Genomic DNA, 17,782 nt, shown 5'->3' with positions numbered 1-17,782 from the left:
CTCGAGATGACTGGGTGTTTGTGTTGTCCTTATCATTTCATCCTCATTCATGAAAGTGGTGAGATTGGGCTGAGCAAAGGCTGGGAATTTGTACGGGCGCTGATAACCGCGCAGTTGAGCACCACCAAACCAAATCATAATAATAGTTGTTGTCATCATAGAGGTTCTTGAAGTATAGTTCCACTATCAGGTGCATTTCTCATCAACTTGGGTGAAATGGTGTATGTATGCCTGTTAAATTTAATTCCTATGAATATTAATTTGAAATAAATGGGTTCAGGGTTTTATAAGCAAAACTTTCTTTCCAGCAATTACCTTCCTTGTGCAGCATCTGCCTAAGCAGATGGCTCCTTGTATGCCACAGATTCTTCCTCCCATATGGCAGACACTCATTCAGGCTGCTGATGTGTATAAAAGCGATTACGTCACCTGTTCGGATTTCAAGGAAGAACCAGTTGACTCTGATGGTTTGTGACTTCTATACACTATTCAGCATAGTTAACTTGATGTAAGAGATCTGATAAGTTACTGTTTCATAAATGACATTTTGAAGATAATGTAATATAAAATGCTGGTGGTGGTATTGGTTAATGCTTTGATCACTATTTGACTTAATTATTTAAATATAATAAATTTTGTAATTGCAGGAGAATGCATAGGATTTGATGCAGTTATATTTTCCACATTTGAGCTAATTGATATGCTCACTGATATTTCGATGTTCACTGACACTGTAAAGGCAGCTCTTGCAGATTTAATTTACTATTTAATACTCTTTACACAAATAACTGATGAGCAGGTAAGAATATCCGTAATATTTGTAACAGTGCAATATGTTTCCATTTTATAAGTTGTATAATTCTTTAAATAAAAATACTCAAAAACCTTAAATAAACTACAGATAAATTGGATTTAGATGTGGTGTGTGAAACCACTAAAATAATAGTGGTTTGGAAGTAATATTGTTTGTTCAGACTTCATATTTGCTGCAGCTTCAGTGGTGAATACAATAAAAACGCATGTTAATGAATCCATTTTTAATTAATATTTCTGTTGTACTCAATGACATTAACGTAAGAACAATATTATGAAAATCTTGTTTTAACGTATGTCGGTTTAAGAAAAAATTTGTTTTCAAGGAATAAGAATAAAGTTAGAAACAGAAACCCACCAATGACTAAATTCCTAACATTTTTTTTAGTGTTTGAAGTTCTTCCTTTGATTTCTGAATGAGTTTCATTAAGTTGTAGGTTGAGAAAATGGTGACAAAGTGCCGATTTTCACTTGTTTAAAGAAGTGTTTAATTCTATACTGTAAAATTGTGTGTGGTTATGAGCAGTAAAAGGAGAAAGTTAAATTTTCAGTAGAAACTGAAAATTGTAGAAACTAGTTGGAACTTTAAACTCTGTCAGAAGTAGAATTGTCTAAAGTTCCCATACTGTAATCTCTTACCACAATTATAGTGGAACTGAGGTAGTGAACATAAAAAGTACTGAACATTGTAGACTATTTGGCCACAGCGAATGAGAGATAAGGGCCCAGAAAAGTTTTCAATGCTGATGAAAATAGGTGTTTTTATAATGTACTTCCCTCAAAGTATTCTATTCAGGGGAGGAAATATTGTGGGCACAAAAAAGCAACAAATGACGACCCTTTTGCCTCTGTGTGGCAGTGAGAAGTTGCTGTTATTAATGCTGGAAAAAATTTAAGCCCCTAGGGTCTTTTAAAAATATTAAAAAATCACTGTGCACCTAAGATTTCTTAATAGCAACATCTGGATTACTGCTGGAATTTTTTTGAAGTTTCTTAGGAACTGATCCAGGGATGGGTGCAGCAGGAAGACACCATTCTGATTGACAGATGCCCTGCATTGTAAGGTATCAGCAGTCTTCAGGACTGCAGTAGCTGTTTCTTCCTGATAACTGCGCAATTCACGTGCAGTTTTTACATCTGTTTATAATCAATCATGTGAGAGCCAATTACTGAGTGACTGTTGTGCAAAGATCAGTTTCATTCCTCAAAAGGACGGATGTAATAAGAATGAGCATTTTACATGCGATATATATGTTTGGTGTGGTCTGGAATGCTGTAACCTGACTGACTGACTGCTGGAATGATTTACAAGTGCTGTCAGTCAGTTGCTGTAGAACAGGGATGGCAAAGAATTATGCACATGTGGGAAGCACTCTCCCTCTTGACTGCACATTGCCCCCACAACCACACGAAGGTGTGAAAGTGGAAAGAGGGGAAACTGCGAACATGCCACATTAGATGGCAAGGCAGGGAACTTCGAGCAGTGTACATCTGGCATGGTTTCATATTATACTACAGTAGAAAATCTGAAACTCTGTAAAACTCATTATGAGGAGCAATAATATATAGTTGCTGACTGTTGGTATTAGAGAATATGCTTACAAAAATAAAAAATAAAGCTGATTTGCAACTGCATTACTCCAACAATATTGTGCACACCAAATTGTTCACTGTAAGCGGCTGAAGATCGTACCAAATTTAGGCAACCATTATAGGATAAGAAGCAAGTTACTGACAATATTTTATTGTGCGTTGCATACTTATATTACAAATAAACCACAAAAATGCAAGGAGGATCATGTACGTAACTTTTACTCCTTAAAAGGTTATAGCCCATATGCTACAATTTCCCTGCATTTTATGTTTTTTCAAAGACACTTGCAAAATGTGAAAGCAGGGTAACACAGTTTTTGGGTTGCTGAAGACAAAATTTATACCTGCCATGTACTGGTGGCCCACAGGTAGGCACAGTCGGTTTTGCCTTTTGTCATTTAGGTTGCCATGTAGTCATTCATGTGAAGGTTTGTATTCGGAAAGGAAAAAAAAGAAAACTTTCACACACATGCTGATGGAAAGGTTAATATCACGTGTGCAGCCTCATTATGGAAAGGCAGAAGCCTTTCTAGAGGGTAGCTTTTTAGAACTCGTAAACAGTTTTAACATATAATGTTTTGTAAATAAAAATTACATTGCAGATCGATCAGTTAAATTTGCAAATGCAAAGGGACAGTAACAAAATGAAACAGCAAATGGTGTAGAACTCGGATCAAAAACAACTTTCCCTCTCCTAGGCATTGCGAACTCTGGTTTGCAGAGCTGGGGGCTGGCCAGTGCTGCCAGAACTCTTCTACCATAAGCTCTGGGTATACTTCTGGGACTATCATTAGGTTCAACAGTGGAACGTTCTGTTCTTCTGATAATGGGGCTGTTGGCTTCACTGCCTAGACCATGAGGAAGGTATACACGTATCTAAAAAGCACCTCAGTCTAAACGTGTGCTATGTGATAGAGTGGGTGGCTGTTGAGGTAAAACAATCTCTAGTACACACTCTGGTAGTATCTACATCCACCCGACAGAGCTCAGTCAGTCTGCCTGAGAAGTTTCAAAATTATAGTAATTTGGCACCAGTCTGCCATAATACTGTAAGTTGTCAAGAGAAGAGGGAGTCTTTGGAAACATCTACCCTGTATATGGCCAAAATAGGTTGGAAGGTATTACTGGATCCTTAAAAACAACTTTGTAATGGAACATTGGTAGTTGAAAGAGCCATGTAAGTGGCAAAACTTCTATGATCCAAGAATTAGAAGATTACTCTGTAGTAACCAAAATGCCTAACATCTTTAATTTCAGCATAGGTTTAATTTACTTGCTCCAATATAATGGAAATACACCCTGAATAATTGTGTGAAGAATGGAAAACATGGGTGTCGTGGAAGTGCAAAACTTTGAGGAAAGTAAATAGTGCATAGAAAAGGACTGCAAATGTCATTTTGACCTTCAACACTTGAATTACTCAAACATGTTCTTGTAGGCTGTATCTGTCATAAAGTTTGACCATTTGTCCCAAATCAAATGCAAGGCTTTAAATGTCAAAGATTTGGTCATATCACTATGGCATGTAATGGTACTTGCAGGCATTAAGAATCAGGTGTCTATTCTACACTCCCTCTAAAATGTATAAACTGCTCTGTTTATTACCCAGTGTAGAGCAGGAAGCACAGAGTTTATAATGGGAAAGAAAGACTCAGGAACTGAAATTTCACATTCCGCATGGTGAGGCTATTTCTTTGGTGTTAGTCCTTAAGAAGCCAGTCACCAAAAGTGATGCCTCCACACACATCCAGACCTAGGAGCAGAGCATGAATGGATGGACTTGGCAATGTACCTGTGTGGTGGGGAAAAGGTGCACAACTCAAACCATTTGGTAGTTAGCAAAGGAAGTCAGACCTCATTCATATGCTAACACACACCATCAGAGGTCCAGTAACCCATCCTCTCTACCTGTGCAACCAGTACCTCCAAAGGTGAGGAAAAATGCCAAACAAAAAGCTGTTAGAAACTGAAGAAAGTGGCAGTTAAACCATTTAGGCTGTGGCCACCCTCTTGCCAGTGGTGATTTTAATGTTGAGGGTATTGATATCCAGAGAACTAGGCCCTGTCTGTTATTGCTGACACAGTGGATAAATCACAATTGCCGAGGTAGAAGGCTAGGGCAACTGTCACTGATCAGTGACTCCCACAGGGACTTCTTTACTGCAGTGGAAATTAAATGGTTTCTGATCACATTTGGAAAAATTACAGCTGTTGGCCCTGAATAGACTGTTCTGCATATGTTAAAAGATGAATTGTAAGGTCAGACACCTTTATGTTAAGGGGCTATCACCCCCACAGAAAGGATGATCTTACCAGATACAGGGCAATGGGTGGGGTGGCTATGCTAAAGGATTACAGATATCACTCCTGTACAGTCCTTCTTTCCACAGACGTACAAGCAGTTGCAGTTTAAAGTTCTCGCAACTGCTAGATTCAGTATGTTCTTCATATCCTCCACCCCACAATCTGCTGGATGAAATGCACTAACACAGCTTTTTCCGGGCAATTCTTGGCCATTCTTCATAATGGGCAACTTCAGTGCACACAGTATGCTGTGGGGCTAGACTACCACATGCACTGTGGGTTGAATCATTGAGTGACTAGAAGGTATTAAGCCTTTGATCTCTAGTCAGATGACACATTTTTCTATAGCTGCAGGGTCATCTTCAGCAATTGACTTTTGATTCTGCTCTCCTATTCTTTTGCAGTTTGTTTAGTGGGAAGTGGCCACAGATTTGTATTCCAGTTTCTAGTATGGATGCACTTGCTGAATAAGACAGTAATTGACAGGGAACTGAAAGGTGGATGCTTCAAATGGCAAGTTAGATGCAAAGCAGCAAGAAGGTTGTCTTCAAACAGGGAAGTGCCCAGGAGACAGTAGAACACACTAAGATAGTGGAATAGACTACCTGTGATCCACAAAGTGCATTCCCCAGTCCAGCAACCACCTCAGATGATGACCTGCTGTTGGTGGAATGAATACCACTCGTTGACCCAAGCCAGGTGTGAAGCTGTGTGGAAATTCAAACACCATCCAAAAGCAGAAAATAATAGTGCCCTCAGAACTGCAAGAGCAAATGTATGATGAGTGATAAAGGGAAGGAATTCATAACTACCGTTAATCAGTCTGCTTCCACTAAACAAGTTTAGGAAACAAGAAGGATGATTTCAGCCAAGGCAGTACACCTCCCCTTGCAACTTTGGTGGACTTGGCTTGACACACATCTCAAGTTTTAGCTGCACACTTTAACATCACTGCACCATTTGGACAAACACCTGAGTTCGAGGCATCCACCAGAACTAGCTGGGAAGGCCCTGCTTCTTATGTAATAAGATTAACAATCATCCATTCTCTTTGTAGGAATTGGTATCAGATCTTTCTGCAATCAGACACATTGCTCAAGGACCAGATCAGATTTATAATGCCATGCTACATAGTCTGTACTCTCGAACCAAAGGTCAGCTTCTATATTGTGTCAATCAGATGTGGTTCGTTGGCCAGTATCCCATCACTTAGGAGGTAGTATTAGTTCCCTTACGGAATCAAGGCAAGGATCATACCAACTGTTACTGGAGTGTAGCTCTTGCTAGCAGTATGGTTAAGACTGTAGAGTCCATGATAACTGCCGCCTCTTCTGGCTCCTAGAATTCCAAGATAATCTGTTCTGCTCTGTGTGATTTCAGGGATTACTGTTTTACCATTGACACCCTAGTTCTACTGGAGATAGCTGTACAGGAGTCTTCCTTATGATGGAACCATTTAGTCAGTGTGTTTTTGTCCTTGGAAAAAGGACACCACTTGGGGATAAAAATGTTGTTCCAGCTTCTCAATTGGTTACTGCATGGAGGTCTGTCACTTCTCATTGAGTCCTATATAGGGGAAAGGCGTTTTTTGCTATTTTGTTGATTCATTGTCTGTCTGATTTGCTCAGAAGAATGGTGTCACCCCAAGACAGTATACTCAGTGTAACACTGCTTGAGAAGCTCTCAGCGGCAACATCTTTGCAGCCAGGAACACTGTTCTTTGTTTATGGACAACTTTGCAATATTCTACTTTTCCTTCGATCTTATGATGATGAGGCAACTACAGTTGACCATCAGGAGGCTGGAAATTTGACGAATAAAACCAGTTTTAAGTTCTCACTGGAGGAGACTACTGGAGTCAATTTTAACCATACACGTCGATGTTTTAATCAACCAGAACTCACAATGGGGGACGATATTTTAAATTTTAAGGGCAGTGTGTGTGTGTTCTGGGCAGTCTGTTGGACATAAAAATACTTGGCTACCACACCTGAAAGTCCTGTGAACAAAAAGTGGGGAGCTGGCAGGTCCCGTCTCTTGTGGTTTTGTAGGGTTTATACAGTTACATTACAGCAATGTGGTTTGTGGATCAGCATGTGTGTCCTACTTAAAGATGTTATACATCACCTACCATGAGGACATTAAGATATCAACTGGAACCTGTCAAACCACCCCAGTTCAAGGCTGTGTGCAGAGGATGGTGTACCACCACTCCAAATTTGGTAGTGCCTCCTTGACAGGTGCTGAAAATATTTACACTGTCTGCCATTGGCATTTAGTGTGGAAATTCACTCAAACTTTGTCTGTTCACCATTTGGTCACATATGACAAAGCCATTTCTGATATGTGCTACAGATTGTCTTATGGGTCTGGATGTATCAGACCTCCGAATATGCAGCCAGGTATGTAACAGACTTCTGCCATGGTGTTATCAAAATTCCAAAGTGATATTAAAGTTGACAAAGCACAAAAATATTCACCGCAGGTTACATTTTTATAAATGTTTCTTCAGTTTTAAGTATTTAAAACAGTTCAATCGTTATATGCATGGGTGGCTCCCAGGTGCAATTGGTTGTTCAGCTGTGTTCTCTGATTGGTTTTTGACAATACAGTGTTTCTAGTCAGATTTGACTCTGTGGACTAAAAGCAGAAATCTACCCAGTAGACAGATGATTCAGATCATCTGGGACATGTATCAGTGCATCCAGCAGTGAGGCAAGGAAGTAGTCTTTTGCTGGGTACCAGGACACTTCGGGATACACAGAAATGATATAGTTGACAAAACTCTCAAAGAAGTGTTTAGGATCATTGTTGTAGTTTGTGCTGCCTCGTTGTCAACTCATTGCCTGACAGAATCATGTGGAAGTGGGAAACCATATGACTGAACAAAAATACTGCAGTCAGACAATGCAGACATAGTGGGCTTAATGCTAACCACACCGATGAAAGGGAGTGCTGCATACCAGACTTCCAGTAGGACGTTGCCTGCGGTTTCCTTCTACAGTAGGAAATCAACCACTGAAGTTTGTAGTGTACCACATTGTCTAGTATGTTCTAGCTGTGTGTGTTTCATATATACTGACATAAGAGCAACCCTCAGTTTGGTTGGAGATTTACCCATCGTCCTCAGACACCAGTGTAACACAGAGTTTTGAACCTCTGTGAATTGTCAGGGCTCATCCCTAAAGTAACTCCAACTGCAGCGGAAGGCATCGTTCCTTCCCCTGTACCCTTCTCCCCACAATGGGTTTGCTGACACCTCACAGGGTGCTGATGACAGTGCTGTTCAGTGCTTCGTCGTCGTCGTCATCATCATCATGGAATGTCTCCATAGTCTTCAGTCAGATCCATCAAAAACTGTTGAAACCAGCAGTGTAATAACCTGTGCAACTTTAGAAAGTTTACTATTCATACCAACTACTTCATAGTGTGCAAATTTAGCATGAAGGATGTACAAATTAATGAATCTCGTGCAAATTTTCTGCTAATCATTGTAATTTTTTTGCTCTTTCAGTGCAAAAAAAAATTCTTTAAAGCCTTTCTGCATGGTATTGTAAAGTTGTTCTGTAGCAAATTGACAGTGCCCAGGCATTGTGCAAATGCATAATAAAAATTGAGAATTCTCATCCTTCTCTCCAAAGTAGAACTGATGACCATTTATTTTAATAGGTTGCTAGCTGCCTATTTTTGAATGTCCCATGGCAACAGCCACATGACATTTGAACCTCCTTTATACCGCAAGCAAGGAGCTAGGGATAAATCACTGCCACCATGAACAGAATAAAGTTGTGGCTAATGAAAAATGCTGGACGAAATGGTATCACATTGCACTGTTAAAGAAAATTTTGTGTCATGCTGAGTAGCTCAAAGAAAAACCAAGCATAATTGAAATGGACCTAATAAACAAAGTAGTTCCAGATACCTGTAATATATACACTAAGTAAACTGTGCCAAAATTCTCATTGTACTGTTTATTAGGTTATTGATGGGCTTCTTAAATTCCAAATTGAAAGTTCACCAGAAACTACTTTCCGGATGTGAACTTAAATGGTGTCCATAAAGTTCAATTTAAAACACTGTACAGAGAGAACCACTGCATTGAATAATATCAAATTTGAGCAGCATATTATTGATGCAGAGGGAAATGTTATGGAACAAAAAAGTTAACAAATTACCACCTTTGCTTGTGACCTGTTCACATACACCTCCATGGTGTAAGTCTCGGCCACAGCTTTTTCTGGACTGTTTTCATGGCCCTAAGCGCTCCGTTAACCCTGCCGCTTTCTGCTGTCACTTCCTCTAGATTCGTGACGTGTTCTGGGGCTGTGAAGTGGTTTACACTGACGGCTCAATGGCTGATGGTTACGTAGGCTTCGCATATGCTCATGGAGGACATATTGAGCAGCACTCCTTGCCAGTTGGCAGCAGTATTTTCACTGCAGAGCTGGCGGCCATATCTCGTGCTCTTGAGTATTGGCGAGGCATTTCTCCTGTGTACTGACTCACTGAGCAGCCTACAAGCTATCGATCAGTGCTACCCTTGCCACCCTCTGGTAGCGTCCATTCGGGAGTCCATCTATGCCCTGGAACAGTCCTGCCACTCCGAGGTGTTTGTGTGGGCCGCAGGACATGTAGGAATCCCCGGCAACAAACTTTTCCGGCAGGCTGGCCAAACAGGTGATCCAGAAACTGCTTCCGGAGATAGGCATCTCCGAAGCTGACCTGCGTTCTGTCTTACACCCCCAGGGTTTTCCGGCTTTGGGAGACGGAATGGCATAACAGCACGCATAACAAACTGTGTGTCATTAAGGTGACTATGAATGTGTGGAAGTCTTCCATGCGGGCGTCTCGCAGGTAATCAGTTGTCCTCTGCCAGCTCCGCAGTGGCTGTACGTGTCTAACGCATGGTTACCTACTCCATCGCGAGGACCCACCTCAGTGTCGCGGTGGCTCCCAAATGACAGTCGTCCACCTCTTGCTGGACTGCCCACTTTTAGCCACTCTGCGGCAGATTTTTAACCTTCACAACACCCTGCTCCCCCCCCCCCCTCCCACCCCCACCCCCTCACCCCACCCCTCCTTCCACCTCCGTGACGTTTCCCATCTGTGTCAATAATATGTATCTCAAATTTGATGTAATCTTGAACAATATGTTCTTTTTCCACAGTGTTCAGAGACTGGAACTTAAGTTATGGGCACTCTGTACTTTAAGGAAATGTTTAATTTTTAGCAGTTTCACACAGCTTATGAAATATATACTGTAGAACCCAAAATATCCATTTCCTGTACATCTGCTACTGTAATTCAGGACAACCAGTAGACTAAAATGTGTGTGCTGGATAAGACTTTTAGAAGTGAACCAACTTATATGCTCAGTATAAAAGTACCAGATAATAAACCCAAATTTGAACCTTGAATTTTTTCCATATCACTCTTTCTGCCTATGGCAATAATCTGTGTATGTGAAAAATGGGAAGTTGCGCCATGGATTGGTGTCACGTTAAACTTTAGTTCCTCTGTAACTAGATCAACTAGTTCGGAGAATGGAGAAAAAGAAGGGCATACTAATTCAAATAGAACCGTGGCTAGGGAGCTACAGTGGTGGTCAATCCAACCTTACAGTTAACAGCTTTATGCAGCCAACATGTTCCAAGCACATCAGATGTGGCACACTTGCAGCTGTTGATTCTCATTTGGGAAGATCAGATTCCAAGTCCCAACAAGCCGTATAGATTTCAGTTTTCTGATGATTCTCTAAATAACTTAAAATTGAATGTTAGTATTTGCTAAATCACCTTTGTTTCATCTCTGTTTCTAATGATGTCACCATCTGCAGGACAGTGTTTAATCTTCCTTCTGAGTAAATAGCTCATAACAAATCTTCAGATCAAGAAAGATAAAGGTTTTTGTGTCTCTTATCCTAATGATTTTTTATACAGATGGTTATTGGAAACTTCTGGCAGAAAAACACACACACACACACACACACACACACACACACACACACACACATTTATTATTTATCATACATTGAGAAGTGTTATGTTGTTTCTAGTACTTTACAGGCCCACCTTAGGCCCTGTAGCAAGCCTTAACCCTGTCTGGCATAGACCAAATCAGTTTCCTGCTCTTTTACATAGAAACTTGATTCCACAGTGTATGGACTACCAATTTCAAATCGTTTAAGTTTTTGGTTTAGTGTGTGGCAATACGGTTGTACATGGTGAGGTCAGAGCTATGTGGTGGCCTTTGAAGCAGCTCAGCATCTTGGTTCCTTTTTTAAAAAAGGCTTTCACTTAGCAGACTCCCAGCAGATGGCACCATAACCTTCTTAAAGACTTTACAATATCTGACACTGTTCATTCAATCATCTACTACCCTACAATATCCTGGCCCTTCAGGTATTTATACACCCCCAGATTGTGAAAGCTTAACCACCTTGCTGCACAGCAGGAGCAACATCAGGAGGAAGAAATTTGTCATTGTCCTTCTGACTAGAGCTTTGTGTCGAGGAGGAAAGTTAAGTGGCATTCATTAGTAACACAGCTTATTCCCATACATCTGCAATACATCCTAATCTCTTTACAAAATCTGAAACCTTTTCTTGTGAACATGACTCTGTAATGGCTTGTGTACTGCATGGGATTTTAGACCAGCTTGATTTAACCTGTCAGGGCGAGTTGTGACTGTAATGCCACTAAAGGATGCTTTAAATTCTGCCAATATGGCACTGGCATTTCTATCATGATGTTAAATTTGAAGTAAATTACAATCCTGCCTAAATGTTGTCCATCTTGTACAGCTTGCTCTGAACAGGTTGCAAATTCATTATAACATTTTATCATTTGATGAACCTGTATTTCATATGCGCCTAATCTCATAGGAATCTGTTTCCTTTGCCTTTATTAACCTGATAACTTGCTAGTTTACCTCTTCAGAAACATTTTTTCTCCCTATTTTCATTCAAATACAGAATGCAAAAGACAACTCGTGAACAATAGAAGGCATGTGGACTATAACACTTTTGAAAGGTATTAAACATCTGAGTCTCTGTTGCGAACTTAGTCAAAACAGGATATTCAAAAAATGTTACAAGAAATAAAGGAAAAAATGGTCCATTTTAAGAACCAAAAACCCAAAACAATGAGTAAAAGAAGCATAATTTTTTTAAATGCGGGATTGTAAACACCTTTACATTATAATGTTCTATTTTTGTACTGAAACTGCCCCATGGTCCATTTCCGTGCTAGACAAATAACTCCCAAACCATTTTTTTCCCTGAAATGTTTCACTAACAAGACACAGTAAAACAAACTTCATATGGAAGTGAATTAGAATTAAGCTCAGGGGCAGCATTGACATGAGGGATATGAGGTGGTGATCTTTAATTTTTTCAATATCTGCTTATATTTTAATACAAGATAAAAGAAAAATCATTAGGAATGTGCTATTTTTCATAATATCTATTTCTACTACTGCGCTGTTGTATCTTTACATTGTATATGTATCTGTAGTGATGTGTATTGACTCGTTCTACATCAAAATGACTAGCTCACACTTATGGAGCAATGGAACACCCAGATCAATTAATAAACAAGCTTGAAAATATGGTGTTTTGTCTTTCCCTTTATTCAGGCAAAGAGATGGACTGAAAAGCCAGAGCGATATATCGATGAAGAGGATGAGCACACTTACACATTCTCTGTGCGGATATTAGCTAAGGATCTGCTACGGGTGAGTTCAGTGTTTCAATGTTGTGCAAAAGTATTAGTACTTCACAAGTACCTCTGGGTTTCAGGAGACAACTGCTCGAAAACTGACACATACAAAAAAATTCTCTTATCAGTGGACAGAATATCTTTCCAAGTTTAGTCATGAGACACACCATGGTGTAATTAAAGTGCACCATTAGGGTGTAGACATGTCAGAACATGTAGACAAATCATCTGCTTCATATTGATGCATCAAATGAATTCACATTTGCAGTCTGGCAACTGAGTGAACAGATTTACAAAATTGGCTGCTGTCATAATTCCTGCCTGTGCAGCAGCAACTTCAGAGAGTTTCACACCCAAGCTTTTCTGCCTTGTATAAACCATTTAGGTGCCAAATGGTGCCCACATTGAGGACGTGTAATGATTAAAAACTTGGACAGAGACTACAACCATTTACTATCTGTAAGTTTTGTGATTTTTGTGCAGTGTCGATTTCTGAAGCCCCACAGGTACCGATGAATAACCCTGTATTTAAATTAATGAATTTCTCACCAGTCTGTTGTAAAAAATGAAACAGATTCAGTCAGCATTGAATTTTCTCACATTGTGTGGGCAACAATAACAGTAAATATTAAACCTGACATGTTAGTCAAGAGATTTGTGGTGATAGTGTTAAAAATAGACTTCAAAATGTGGCATTTATTTTTATTTGAAGTAGTATCTATTTTTTATAACAGATTACATGTATAAGTTTAGAACATATAAGAATTCCATTGTGTTATTGGTATATATTACACTTTATACTAGGGAATTACCTTGTTAGCTACTATGTGTCAGCTGTTTAGAGGAAAAAAGAAAGCCACTCTGTTCCCGTGGCATGACGACTTCTGTCCTCACCCAGGCAGTGTTGCCAGCAGCATGTGTCAGCACAGCTGGAAGGTCTGCACCTGTCCACTTCAGCACAGCTGGCTGTTCTCTCAAGCACAGCTTGTGATCTCCATGTAGTGCCGAAGGATAACAGCCAGAAGCAGTCATTGTAGTTGGGCCTCAGCAGCTCCAGTAAACCACACATGGCAGTTCAGTCAGTGATTAAGGACAGTCTTGGGCCCAGGAGGCTGTGAGGTCATGCATCTGCCCTTGTGGATGGCATCTTGCAGTCCATCACACGATCTCACCCAGAGAGTGCAGGCTGGCCGCTCACGCATCCCTGCAGTGCTTGGTTTTGGACCCACCTCACCACGGCTGTGACATGTCCATAGTGTGGAACTTGATGGTTGATTCAGTGGGCCAGTTGACTGCCGAAATCCATCTCCAGGTAGTCATCATGGTTGACCTGCAATTTGTCATTCTCTCTGGTTCCAGGCAGAATGGCTACAAGACTGCTTGCCTTGAGCCATTGGGGTCCATTATCCATACTCCTCCTCCTATGTCTATGATGCAGTCCCTATGTAGGGGAGAAGTGCAGTGTTCCTGTTCCAGCCCGTTTCAGCCCCGCATACAGGTTGCTAGGAGCTGTTGTAACTGAAGTGTATGGGGTTTTCATAGCATGTCAGTGCCCTGTGTTGTCTGATTACTCAAGTCTCCACACTTGTTTATAATGCCCACCAGGTCATGCTTCCTCACCTGTGAGCAGTGTCATAAACCTGCCTCAAGAACTGTCTGCTTAAGAAGTGCCAGTGCCTACTACCCAATGTGTCCATCAGTCCCTTAACTTCTACCTTCTGGCCATAGCTGCACAAAAGAAACAGTGCGCCAACCAAAAGAGAGAGTGTACTGTGGCTGCTGAGCGCACCTAGCGGCAGGTTTAGAAAGCAAACTACCATTTGCCTCGTGTCGCTCGGACAAGTGAACCTCAGCTGCCGAAGTAAGCACGTGTGCAGCCTGCTTGTCAGATTAGTGCAATGAAGGACTTTTCACAAGAGACATCTCTAATGCTTAGCCAAGCATATGGGGAGGACTGTAAGAGACGCATGCAGTGCTACGAATGGCTTAAAAGTTTTCAAGAATGCAGAATGTCAGTCTGTGATGATTCAAAATCTGGGCGTCCTTCAAAGTCAACAGAGGATGACCATGTGGATAGTTTTCGTGCTGCAATTCACAGGAATAGTCATTTAACTGTTTGGGAAGCTGCTCAGGTGGTGGACATCAGCATAGGACCATGCCATCAAATTTTGAGTGAAAAACTTGATGTCATGTCAGTGCAAAATTTGTACCACGTTTGTTGACTGAAGATCAGAAACAGACCCATGTTGAAATGTGTGAGGAACTGGTTGCTGCTGTTAATGACAATGAAAACTTTATTAAGAACATAATAGCAGGTGATGAGACATGGGTGTAAGACTATGATGTTGAAACAAAGATACAGTCGTTGCAGTGGGTGGGCAAAAGGCCACCTCGTCCGAAAAATCATGCATTATTTGGTCAAAGATAAAGGTGGTGATGGTTGTGTTTTTTGACTACAAAGGTATTATTCATCATGAATGTGTGCCACATGGTCAAATGGTAAACCAGGAAGTAAGTCTACCAGCAAATCCTTGTGCACATGAGGGTGCAGGAAGAGGCCTGAATTGTGGGAAACCCAGAGTTGGATGTTGCATCATGACAGGGCACCAGCTCACGCGTCACTCCTTGTCTGCAGCTATCTAGCAAAAACCACATTCCTGTTGTGCCCCGTTCACCGTATTTTCCTGACCTAGCCCCCAACAGACTTTTCCTGTTTCTCAAACTGAAAAACATGTCGAAAGGACAGTTTCCAAACCATAGAAGAGATACAGGACAACGCGACGAGAAACTTGCGTGCCATCCCACAAAATGTGTTCCAGGAGATGTTTCAAAATGAAGAAACAATGAGAATGGTGTATTGCCAGTAGAGGGGCTATTTTGAAGGGGACAGTGCTTAAGAAGTTGTACAATAAGCAATAAAGCTGATATAGCAAAAGTTTGGTTTCTTTTTGAACACATATCATATGTCAGCATTACATTAAGATCATTCATGTTATTTGTAGAGAGAGAAAATTTGATTGCTGACTGTATAGTTCGGCAAGTTGTTGGTTTCCATGGTAACTACATTTAGGTAAGTTTCTTTAAATGATTATAGCCACCAGTAACCCCATGTGGTGTTAAGGCCTAAAAGCAAAATCTATAGATTCGTACTTAATTTACATTATCATTTAAAATCATTCCTTCCATAAAATCTCTGATCGCAAACCTCTTACCTTCTTAAAATTTGGACCTTTGTGTTTCAGTATATCACATTTTGTGTCTGAAGAATTGCCTTCAGAAACTAATCTTCACTTTCAGCTTGTACTTGTGCATGGAATCAACAACTTTCTTTGTTTCATCACAGCACTGACCTTCACATAATTTTCCAAATAAAATCAAACAGTAGAAAGTTCTGGCTAGAATAACAATATTACGGAAAAGGAGAAATCACTACTCACCACAGAGAGGACTCTTTGAGACACAAAAATGTGTAATGAAAAGACTACTTTACATTTAAACTTTCAGCCAAAAGGCCTCCTTCCAGAATGGCAAACACGCGTACATTTGCAGTTGGAGAAAAAATAACCTCCTATATGAATATAGAGTTCAGATGGAAATCCAGTCCTAAGGAAAGAAGGAAAACCTGAAAGAGTATATAGAGGGTATACTCAAGGGAGACATACTAGATGGCAATATCACAGGAATGAATGATGATATTGATAAAGATGAGATGGGAGATAAGATAGGTAATTCAGAGTTCTGTCAAACTATTCTCGCATTAAGTGGAAACGAGTCCCCGGGAGTAGACAATATTCCTTCAGAACTGTTGACAATGTTCGGAGAGTCAGCCTTGACAAAACTCTTGCATCTGGTGAGCAAGATGTATGAAGCAGGTGGAATACCCTCAGACTTCAAGAATAATATAATTCCAATCTCAAAGAAAGCCGGTACTGACAGGTGAGAATATTGCTGAACTATCAGTTCAATAAGTCACAGTTGCGGTGAAACATTAACTCAAATTATTTACAGAAGAACGGAAAAAATGGTAGTCTACGGGAAAGAACAGTTTGGATTCCAGAGAAATGTAGGAACATGAGACACAATACTTTGACTTCTCATAGAAGATAGGTTAAGGAAAGGCAAACCTACATTAATAGCATTTGTAGACTTACAGAAAGCTTTGACAATGTTGACTGGAATACTGTTCAAAATTCTGAGGGTAGCAGGGGTAAAATACAAAGTAAGTAAGTCTATGTACAACTTATACAGAAATCAGACAGCAGCTACCACAGTTGAGGGGCATGAAAGGATAATAGTGGTTGAGAGTGGAGACAGGCTTGTAGTCTATTCCTGATTTTATTCAGTCTGTACATTGAGCAAGCAGTAAAGGGAAATAAAAGAAAATTTTGGGGTAGGAATTTAAGTCCAGGGAAAAAGAGATAAAAACTTAAGTTTTGCAATGTCATTGTAATTGTCAGATAGCTAAGGACATGAAAGAGCAGTTGAACGGGATGCACAGTGTCTTGAAAGAAGGATAGAAGACATCAGCGAAAGCAAAATCAGGATAGTTGAATGTAGTCAAATTAAGTCAGGTGACACTGAGGGAGTTAAATAAGGAATTGACACTTAAAGTAGTAGATGAGTTTTCTATTTGGGCAGGAAAATAACTGATGACCGAAGTAGAAGATCTAAAATGTAGATTGACTATGGCAAGAAAAACATTTCATAAACTGAGAAATTTGTTAACATTATTAACATTTAAGTTGGGAAGTGTTTTCAGAAAGTACATGTCAACACACATTTTAAAAAAGTTTTGTGTCACCTCGGTTCTGAGAGTTCCGGAATCTGTACAGAAAATTGGAAGAGAGATCAACACAAACATCGTTTCTGCCCTTTTTATTGCTCATGAAAACCACACATTGCATGTTGTACCACCATACAGTGAGACCTTCAGAGCTGGTGGCTCAGATTGATGTACACACCAGTACCTCTAATAACCAGTAGCACGTCCTCTTGCATTGTGCATGCCATCGTCGTGGCATACTATCCACAACTTCGAGGCACAATGGGTTCAGATTGTTCCACCCCTTTATGGTTCTGGGGGTTGGAATAGGCCCGAGGTATTCCTGCCTGTCGTACGAGGCACCTAAAAGGAGTTTCACACGTTTTGGCCTTAGTGATGGTCCCCGGTCGGGTTTGACCTCCTTTCTTCAAAATTTTCCCGAAGAGCGAGCCAATTGGGGAAGGGTGCTTTACATGGTGCATCGTGTCCATCGTGCATTGAGATCTGTAGCCCACTTTCTCGTCGTAGCGTTGCAGTCCTGCCCATTCTCCATCTCTTGGGCGAGGTCTCTTCCTGGGTGAGTTTTCCACCA

At 40.5% G+C, this 17,782-nt stretch overlaps 1 protein-coding gene across 1 annotated transcript in view; it reads left to right on the top strand.

Annotated features, from left to right (window-relative positions):
* LOC124722121 (importin-9) overlaps window positions 1–17,782 on the top strand; it is a 147,894-nt gene that overhangs the window by 47,936 nt on the left and 82,176 nt on the right. Inside the window, exons 6-8 of the mRNA XM_047247326.1 lie at window positions 309–467; window positions 648–799; window positions 12,346–12,444. Coding sequence (XP_047103282.1) covers window positions 309–467; window positions 648–799; window positions 12,346–12,444 — 410 coding nt within the window. The remainder of the gene's footprint in view (window positions 1–308; window positions 468–647; window positions 800–12,345; window positions 12,445–17,782) is intronic.

The sequence above is a fragment of the Schistocerca piceifrons genome, chromosome X (assembly GCF_021461385.2).
Source record: "Schistocerca piceifrons isolate TAMUIC-IGC-003096 chromosome X, iqSchPice1.1, whole genome shotgun sequence".
Classification (NCBI taxonomy): Eukaryota; Metazoa; Arthropoda; class Insecta; order Orthoptera; family Acrididae; genus Schistocerca; species Schistocerca piceifrons.
Note: the sequence above shows the minus strand (reverse complement) of the source record. Positions and strands in the feature narration are given on the sequence as shown.